Here is a 10947-nt window from a genome sequence, read left to right on the forward strand (position 1 = left end):
CTTAATGCCGAGAGGGTTAAAACAACAAGTAATATTATTCTTAATTGTAATTTAAGAATTAAGATAGTGAGATGATAGATAGAACTTTAAAGGCATTTGAATTTTATAAATTTTGAGAGAATTACGTATTTTGATATGAGAAATATATTAAAAAATGCTTGAAAAAATTTAAATGAAAGTTTTGCTATTAATCTAGTATTATGACCTACCTCATAGCAAGGGACGTTTTCAAATATCTTAATCAAATTGTCTAAAAGGTAAATAACTAACAACAAAAAGTTGTCATCTTTCATCGATTCTAAAGCAACATTAAGAAGTTTGCGGAAGTATGACAATAGGTTTAAACTCATTCAACCTCACAAATTACTTCGTGACAGTTTTGTGATTTCGAATATTTCAATGATAAAATAATAAAAACTCTGCATTGCAAAGCTATTTTAATACCAATACCAAAAAGTGTCTTGATCGACCTTTTTAAAAATATATCTAAAAGTGAAAAAAAAAGCGATATTTTGTGCAAACGGTTTGTTTTTTAAAATCGTTTTCTCATTTGGAGAAAAAAAACGCCTGCAGAAAAACCTAGTGGAGCGACTTTCAATTGTTTGCACTTTTGAAATGGTGTTAAGAAAACTATTATAGCCTTTAATTATCACGATAAATAAAATTCAATTGATTAATTACCTTAATTAAATTGATATGCACTTGGTTAGTTGATAGCAAATAAAAAAATTGATCGTTCTATATTTCATTACACGAATATATATTTAAAGAAATTCTGAGAAGAGCAAGAAGAGAAAAAAGTGGACTCCAATTTGGAGATAAAAAAGGAAGAAAATCTGAGCGAGAGAGCGTTCACATCTCGCTGCTCCTTTCAATACCGGAATTCAAGGTCACTTTGCACTGCGCATTTCAAGATCAAAACTAAAAAGAAAGGAGAAATTTTCAAGGGATGCTAACGTACGATTCGCGCAGACGCGGATGTTGTTCAGACGAACTCAGCACAAAGGAACTTGGGAATAGAGTGTCAATCAAATTATAACCCTGCCTTATTCGAGTCTCAACAACCAATCAGATTCAAACTTTGTACCCCGCTTTTCAGAGAGCCCATGTCCGCAGCGGCGCCAAACCCTTCAGTGACGTCATAGTCTTGTCAGGGGAGAGTAGTTTTGGAAAGGAGTAATCCTTTGAAAGTCGGTGCAGGAATAGAATGTGTGTTGAGTATGTTCTTTGACATTGTGTCACGAAGGTAGCAAATTGAGAACATCTCGGAATTCTTAAAACATTTACAGTGCGTTTTCAATACTCTATAATATTGCAGTAGCTTTGAAATTTATTCGAGATGCCGGCAAGTCTTATAAATGATTTGGAATCGAATGTCGGCGGGAATATTTTAGATGATCCTAGAACATTTGCATTAGCTGTCGGACTTCATTCGTTTCTTACAATGAACGATACTGAATCAGGGTATAGTTCTGCTGGTGGAGGATACGAAAATGAAAGTCGTAATAAGAAAAGCCAAAATACAACAGAGTGTGTACCGGTACCAAGTTCAGAACATGTTGCTGAGATAGTTGGAAGGCAAGGTATGTCACCATTTTCATGTGTTAAAAAATCTGTGGAACTCCACATTCTTTTATTCTAAAAATCAAATTTTCGTTTTTTCCTTTTGTTTTTCCTAAAATTCTCATATTTATGTTTTAAATTATCATTTATAGGTGACTTTTACCTAAAGACTATCTTTGGAGCTAAATATTAAATTAAAACACAGCAATAGTTTCTCAGATTATTTGTAATTAAATCGTAAAATTGTGACATCTGCATCATATTGATTAATTGTGTGATTTTTATATTAGATTTGTGAAAGGTTGGAATTTTTAATAAAATAGGAAAAATAAGATTAAAATTTTTGAATTTATATCATTAAGTATGTTACATACTAGACATAGACGAAATTTCAGAAATCTTAATTAGATAATCTAATTTATTTAACAAATTCATTATGTAAGTCAATTAATTCATTGCTCATATATTCAGCGTCCAATTAATAAAATTAGTTATATCATTTTTGATCATTCATAATTATATCTACCTTTCCAGTTGTTATGAAAATTGCCAGAATCATATTTGATCTGCAAACGAAAGTTACATAACGTTTTAATATAACATAACATTTAGATAAACTTAATTATATTTACTTTTGTTAATTGTGATAGAATTTCATCCATTGTCTATGCCTAATTGTTGCATTTTTAAATTAATAAAAAGGAATGTTCTTCTAAAAAAATTAAAATGATCTATTTGATATGGGCAATATTTTTTAAGATTGATTAATATAGCCCAAATGTGTCTTTACTGCACTTGAGTGTTACTTAATTTCACTAAGTCTAAAGAATAGTTATAGAATATTAATTAGAATATTTTTTTCGTTGTTTAGTTTCCTTTGTAATATGAAAATTTTATTTTGTTAATTATGCTATTTTAAAAAAGTTATAGATTTCTGTTTTTATGTTTGCCTTTCTCTTTAATTTTCTCGTTAATGTCTTTTAGCTCTCAGAAAAACCTAGACTGACCCCTGTCTAGGTTTTCTGAGAGATACCTATTTTGTGAAAATTTAGACATAATTTGTGGGAAATTAAAATTATGTTAAGATATGGATTTATCGTTTCTTAAGGGATACAACAGAAATAAAATTTTAAGAAAAAGTATTTTGTGAAACTACCGTTTTTCCTAAACGTACCTCTAAATGAAAATTTGGCCTCCACCGACCACTGCATAGTTAATTTTTTTTAAAACTTTTTTATTACTCATGTAATGCTTAATATCCAGAATATTTTCTACAGTGACATAACTTCTTAGTGAAAGTTATAATTTTTAACTTCATTACTCACATTTCTATGTTTAAAATTTGTGATTTATGAATTTATTAAAATATTAAAACTTTTTGTTATGGGGCATATCTAGCTTTTGTCTTTGCACACATAGAGAAGTTACTTAGAGTAATTACTAAAAAACATTAAATTCTTTATTTCTTTGAGTCTAATTTTTTACAGCGGTTATAATTCTTTGATGATATTTTATTTCTCTTTTACTGTTAAAAAGTTTAACATTGTTTTTTATATTTTTTCAAATTGTTATCTTACGATAAATAAAATTGATAATTAATATGCTGGGAAATCTTTTGTGAGTTTATTTAACATTTAATTGCTGTTAATATTTATTTAATGAAAAAGAAAATGACAGTTTGTATCCTAACAAAGAATATTAGCTTTTATGATTTCATTTTTACTTTTTAATACTTTTCTGAATTAATCTAAAAGATAGCTATACTTTTTTTATGGATAACATGATAATGATCATAGTTGTTAACAGAAATAAATTTAGTTATATATTAATTAACAATGCACAGTTAGTAAAATTTATTAGATTTTTTATCAAAGTTTTCTTTTCTGAATTTTTTAAATATATAAATCTTATTACTAAATCTCTAAAGCTTGATTTAGAATTATGCATTCACTGATACATTTTTCCACCACAAACTTTTTGCTAACTTTACTCATTTGGACAAACCTTCATTCCTTTTGTTCAATGTTTGCCAATAATAGAAGAAATTTGCAAACCTTGCTTGTGAAATGTTAAGAGTTCACATCAGTAATGAAAATTTAGGGATTAAAGAATCACCCTAGAATTTTATTTAGTTTTCCCAAACAATAGTAGACAAATGTAAAAAAGTTGATCTAGCAGTACACAATATTTTTAGGGCACTTAATGATTGTACTTTTAGGATATGTGGCTTTGATAATCTCAATTTTATTATTAGTTCGATATTGTAACACCTAAATCTCTTAAATTACACTTTCGATTTATCACCTCGTGACATATTCAGTTCCCAAAGATTTTATCACTGATTTCATTAATCAGTTTTTTGACAGTTATTTTTACCAATATCTCCATTGTTTTTGAAATTCTAGTTAACTTTTTTTCAGTATGATTTTATTTTGTCATGAAGATACAAGTTTTTCTATCCATGTGGATATCGAGAATTTTAAAATTGATTTCTAAGGAGCATAAATGTCTCAATTTAATTCTTTTTCTAGAATTGTATATAAATATAAACAATTTTATATTATTTTGGATATTTTTTTAGTGACTCAGCAATTAATGCTATGATTTTTTTTAACCCCTATTAGCATTGAGCCTTTTATATACTCATTGCAACTTTTGATATCAGCGACAACAATAGTTATAAATAATGTACGCATATGTCGCCTGCGGGAAATTTTTATTATTACTGACTATGAACAAAAATGGTCAAAATTTCCTCGTGTTACTCCGTAGTCAATATTTTTCAACATTGTTGAAAATTGTCTCCATGGCTGAAAACTTTTTAGCATTCATTTCGTTATAAAAATTTTAAAAAAATCTCCCTGTTTTACCCTGTAGTTAATGTTTTCAATATTGTGAAGGAAAAAAAAATTGTGGGAACTCTCTTATCAATATGGCAGAGATTATGGATAATTTTTTCCTGATTCACAACGCCTCAATTTTTGCATGATTATGACATTGAGCAATATATGCATGAAGCAAAAATATAACCTTGTGAAATGATTAAAATATTTTTGTTAATTTAAATGAAATATCTGGATTAAATTTCTGAAAGAGTGCATTTTATCTTGTATCTGAAGAAGCAATTAATCTTAGATTGCTTTTATCATCACAGCTTATTTGTGTTTTTTCTTTTTATTTTCAATCAAAAGTGCATTTCATTTGCATAAAATCTTTTTTTGATTGTGCTAACCCTGTAAATAACTGGTTTGCAGGTATAAGTTATCTTACTCATTGTCTGCATAATTATCTCTATATGTCTATATTTTGTTAATAAACAAAATTTAAGATAATTATGTTTTACAGTCATGTTATTACTCATACTGATTCGAATCAACATAGTTTCAATTTTAATTTCAATAATTTTTAAATAATTAGTAATTAACTTCTGAGATTTTTAGCATAGCATGACTGAAGAAAAAAAGATTTAATACTCTCACAAATTAGTTAAAAAAAAATTTCTTTGCTAGAGTCTCAGCAATTTCCTTGTAAGACACTAAAACGGCATGATAATTCAGTTCTAAAGATATTAGCCAGACTGAAATTTTGCTTGTCACTATTTTGCACTTTTAAAAATTGTAAACAATTTTTAAATGTTATATGTAGTATAAGGAACTTTATGTAGACCGAAATCATAAAAGAATGCAGATAAAGTATAAAATCAGAACATATTTATTGAAATAACAATTATATTAAATCAAAGTAATATTTTCAAGTTTCAATGTTTCTAAAAGCAATGGTCATAAATTAACTTAGGTTGACTCCGCATTTTTTATTCAAAATTAAAGAAAAGTGCAGTTGCTTAATAGCAAAACACTTCACTTCACTGAGACACAATAAACTAAGCATAGTTTAGTTTTAGACTCAATTTTTTAGAATGCAACTTATTCGCCAGTCTTAACTACAGTACAGAACCCGTTATCCGGAAATCAGAAAACTGGAAAACCAAAAAACCGGAACGAAATTAGATGAATTTTACGGCCATTTAAAAAAAAAAAAAATATTTCCTCAAGATTTTAGGATTTTTCTTTCTTTTTTGAAAGATGTTTACCTTACCATCATTTTGGAAATAATCATTAGTGTATTACTCTATCATTTTTTCTTCTTTTTAAGATTATTTTCAAAAATTTTTTTTTTAGTTGGGTTTAACAATAAAACGGCTTTTTGTAGCGATTCAGAAAACCGGAAAAATCAGTTATCCGTGATAGCGATGTTCCAGATAATCGGTTCCCTACTGTATAAGAATGCTAGTAGCTGGTGAATGTAAATATTGCATTCTGCTCTTAGTTCTTAACAGATCTTTTGAGCAGTTCCTCTACTGTAATTGTAATTTTTGTTAATAATTTACTATGTTCCTTTTTTTTTTAAAATTTTTTTATTTACAATATATTTTACTATTTATGTATGATGATTTTTTAAATAAATTAGAAAGAAACTTGATATTTATTATTTTCTAGATGTTTTTTAGGCATTATAAGCATTGCAATTTTTTTTAAGTAACCTTCTGAATGATGAAACACTGAAAAACTGTTTGCAAATGATTTATTTTACTTTGATTAACATTAAAAAATAGAGAGATTTGTTTTTTCTTTCTTTTAAATTGATTTCTTGTATCAAATTTAATATCAATTTGTTTGGGGTGAATTTTAAGCCAAATAATCATGTATTAAAAGAAATTTAGCATGCAAGTTTAAACAAAATATTGTCATTTTCTTAATATTTTTTTAGCTTTTATTCTTTAGATTTCAGTTTTTCTTTGCAGTTTAAGTGATAATAATAAATAGACTTTCCTTCTGTTTATCTGTCCTTTGTTAATCTTGTGTGGAGCTTTTCCTCCCTCATCAAAATTTTCTAATTTTATATTATAATGAATTAAACAAATCCATAATTTTTTTGGTTAAATCACTTTCTTTAACTGGAAAAACAATATTTAGGTATTTAAAAAAAAATCAATTATTTAATCAGATTTATTTGCTTGCTCTTACTTCATAATTGAGGTGACTAATCATTTTTACTATTGAATTGGAATCATGACTTTTATTATAATGTTTTTACTTAAGGGTTAAATTTTACTCTTTAGGTTGCAAAATCAAAGCATTGAGAGCTAAAACCAACACATACATCAAAACACCTGTGAGAGGAGAAGAGCCAGTGTTCGTTGTTACAGGACGTAAAGAAGATGTTAGTGCTGCTAAGAGAGAAATTCTCTCTGCAGCTGAACATTTCAGCCAAATAAGAGCTCAGCGTAAAAATAACATGAATGGTTCTCTTGCACCTGGTCCAAATTCCAGTATTCCAGGCCAAACTACCATACAAGTGAGAGTACCTTATAGAGTTGTAGGTCTTGTTGTTGGTCCCAAAGGTGCAACTATTAAAAGAATTCAACAGCAAACCAACACTTACATTGTTACTCCTAGCCGTGAAAAAGAACCAGTTTTTGAAGTCACTGGCTTGCCAGATAATGTGGAAACAGCTCGGAAGGAGATAGAAGCTCATATTGCTATGCGAACTGGAGGATTGCCCGATTCTTCTGCTAGCAGTGGTGGTTCTGGTAATAACTCCAATTCTGAAGATGATGATTTCCATGTAAATGGCATTGAAAGAGGATTTACGACACCAACCGTTGCAACATCGAACTATGTTAACTCCATGTATAAATCTGAATTTGGTAATGGAAGCTCACCCATCTCTCGTGACAGCAATAGCAGTTTGACTCCACGTTCACAAGATATTTTCACTTTTCCACCCCATCCAGATGGAGATTCTCCAAAAATAACAGATATTTATACCGGTTTTACTAATGCTTTTTCAAACGGTTTTAGTCTCTATGATGACGAAGGTGTTGGGGGATCTCCAACATTTGAACAAGCCGTTTTTCCTAATACAAGCAGTGTTTGGTCAGATTTTGGTCCCGTCAGAAGTACTGTGTCTCCACTTTTTGAAAGCACTGTTACTTCTACAACTTCATCAAATGCTCCTCGTCGGAGTAATAGTTTAGGAAGTTCTGACTCGGGAATTTCCGACCCTCTGCTACTCGATCATCCACCTGCAAGACGAATTCGAAGTGATCCACTTGTAGACACTCTAGTAAATTTTCCATCTATCACAGCAGCAACTACAGTATCAACTATTGCCAATTGTTTTACTGTTACGACTTGCAGCGGAGCTTCTCCGAGTTCTGATATCAGTCCAACCGATTCTTTGAAAAAGCCCAAAAGAGACTGCGCTGTTTGCTTTGAAAGCGAAGTGGTAGCTGCTTTAGTTCCTTGCGGACATAATATGTTTTGCATGGAATGTGCCAATCGTATTTGTGAAAAAGCTGAACCTGAATGCCCCATTTGCCGGCAGCATGCTCTTCAAGCCATCCGTATCTACTCGTAAGCTGTATAGATCCGAGATAATTGATATCCACGGTTTCTGACCAATTGCAGCTTGGCTGATTATTTCAGTTAATAGGAAGAAGAAATTCAACAAAAGAACTTCAGGCTAGGCCTAATAACTGCGTGAAGAAAACCAATAATATGACATTTAATTCCAAACTTTAATTTACCTTTCTGTCCTCGCCCACCGATGTCTCCTTTGCTTGAAAAAGTGGCTGGAAAACCTTTTAAAAAGTTAAATGATAGAGTAACTGCTCAGTCTGTTTTGATGATGTGAAATAGTATTAAAATATAAATATTTTATTCTTTCACCTGAAATTTCTATTTAGATGTTGACATGCTGGCACATGGCCAGTTTATTGGGGAAAAAACTGTACAGAATTTAATTATAATTTCGTTATATAACCGCACACTTTGTTCTGTCTCTATATAAATATATGTTTAGTATTGAAATGTTTTTTTTTTTTAGATATTTCTATGTATACATAAATATAAAATATATATTGATTAGCAATTACTAATGTTTACTCTAAATAACATATTCAATTTGTGATTTGTGTGATATGCTCTTATTGTTCTTCAATTATAAAAATATTCCTATTTTTAATGTTTTAGTATTTTAAATGAAACCTGAAAACTTAATTTTTATGCACTTTGTTTTATGTGGTATTACTTCGATTAGAAATGACGTATTATGTCATGTCTTTTAACTTTTGTATCACATTTGCTATAGTTTAATTATGTTGTTTGTAGACTTTCTATTTTTGTTAATGTCTTCCAGTTGTTTAGCATAAAGAGCTTGTCTTTCTATTATTTATATTATGTTATGATTTATTTAAAAAAAATTATTTGCTTTGTGAATATGATCTCTTTGTGGTTTAAATTATGTGCTAGTATATATATATCTTTCTGTAGGAAATGTCTTAATATGTATAACATAAGGTGCTTTGAGGACATGCTTGCGGTTATGACCAAACCCACAATGAAATACCAAGCCTTTTAAATTAAGGCCTCTATATTGCAATGTAGTTAAACACAGTGATAGAAGAAAATAATATTTTTGTTACTTGTGGGCTTCTTAGTTAGTGTGGATTCAAAGAAATCCATATGTCTCGTGCGAAAGAATCTAAATGCTTGTACGTAAATAATTCTGAAAGCAATTTAAAACTAATACTTTTCTTGCTCATTTGAAATTGATATTTAATGCAAATATTAACTTTAATAATATTTAATACCAATATTAACTTAAAATTTTGTAGGTTTTTTTTCTTATCTTCATTTTTGTTCCAAAGTTTTTGAGTATTTCATTTTAAAACCAGCTTTCTATTATTTTATAAATAAAAATATACATCTTTTCACTATGTCTTTCAATTTGTTATGTAATGACTATGATAAATTTTTTAATTGCCATTTGCAATTATTTTAAAATAGTTTTCATTGTTAAAGATTAAAGTATATTTTGAATGAAAAAATTTGACAACTAGGGCTATATTTTTTTAAATTTTAACTAAAGAGATTTTTTTAATCAATATTAAATAACATATATATGTTTCGATTTTTAAAAAATATTATATGACAAAGATAAATATTCAAGTGTAAAAAACAAAATTGTTTACTTGTGTGGGGATTTAATTTTTGTCTGTGTCAACCTTCATCTATCAAAAGGTACCTGAAAATAGAATCGAGTTAACATGTCTTATATACTAGCGATTTGGTATTTAATATTTGTTGTAGTTGTTAGTTATGCCACACTTGTAGGACTTAAAAACTTAAGGAACTTATAGGACTTAAACTGAAAAAATGTCATTTAAATAGTATAAGCTGGTTATAAAATCAAATACCAAAAATATGATTTTGTGTGAAATGTATTAATTGATAACTTTTATATAATTAAGCTCAATTTTTTGTTTTATCTTTTAGTGATTTTCTAGAGTATTGTAGGTTAAATTTTAAGTAAGAAGTGGCTTTATTTAATAGTTTTAGGTCATCAGTGTGATTGTTTTGGTCATAGTCTTGTGAGCTGTAGCAGAAAGGGCAACATTTTACTTAATTCTTTCATGTGTTGTATATTTATCCTTTAGCTGTTGTGAACATCCCATTGTGATTTACTGATATCCATTATGAGCAATCATTTTTGAAATATGGCATATTCTTCACGCTATCGCTTGTGACTGTAATTTGAGCTGGTTGCTGGCTGTTTTATATCAGAAAAAGTATTGTATTAGGACTGCGCTAGATTAATATTTTGAATTGGAGAGTGTTAAGATAATGCATGAATAAAATGATATAGTTGTTATTGCTTAAGAATTGTTATAGATTATAGAGGCATTCATGTTTACATGAATTTTGGATTGAAGCAAATACATTGCTCACTTGATTGTAGGCTTGTAACAGTCGATTAAAATTAACAAGTAATCCGTGTGACCAAATGTTGTATGAAAAAAATTTAGCTGTTGCTTATAATGTTTTTAACTTTGACAAGTTAATGCAAAATAATAATATTTTCTATTCATATTTAAAAGTAGGAAACTGGTTTTAAAAAAAATAAAAATTCAGTTTAAACAAGAACATAGTGGAGTACTACTTTAAATGCTCAAGTTATTTCCATTCAAGATATATTAGTAAATTAAAAATTTAATTTAAATGAAAGTTGTGAATGAAACGTTATTTATTGAATTTGTAAATAGGAAAAATGATAGTGGTTTCAGTATTTAGATAAATTTTAAATATATATTGAGAGATATCACTTTTTTATGTTTAAATATTTATTTTATTGTGGAATATATTGAACTCCACTATGTTTGTTCTCATTTGCTAATTACTAAGGCCATTATTACATCTAATCATATAATTTGAGTTACTAATTATTAGTGATAAAAAAATTTCTTTCAAATGTGTCTTGTACTTGTTGGTTATCTTATTTTATATTTATTTTATTGTAACATGTAATTATGCCGATTGGAGC

The 10947-nt window shown here is 28.4% G+C and overlaps 1 protein-coding gene across 1 annotated transcript; it reads left to right on the forward strand.

Annotated features, from left to right (window-relative positions):
* The first annotated feature begins 873 nt into the window (after positions 1–873).
* Positions 874–9750, forward strand: LOC107445522 (RNA-binding protein MEX3B). Its single transcript, XM_016059936.3, has 2 exons — positions 874–1583; positions 6683–9750. Exons 1-2 carry the CDS (start codon positions 1340–1342, stop codon positions 7981–7983), a joined length of 1545 nt encoding a protein of 514 aa, XP_015915422.1. The 5' UTR covers positions 874–1339; the 3' UTR covers positions 7984–9750.
* Positions 9751–10947: the final 1197 nt, after the last annotated feature.

Source organism: Parasteatoda tepidariorum, chromosome 7 (assembly GCF_043381705.1).
Source record: "Parasteatoda tepidariorum isolate YZ-2023 chromosome 7, CAS_Ptep_4.0, whole genome shotgun sequence".
In the NCBI taxonomy this organism is placed as follows: Eukaryota; Metazoa; Arthropoda; class Arachnida; order Araneae; family Theridiidae; genus Parasteatoda; species Parasteatoda tepidariorum.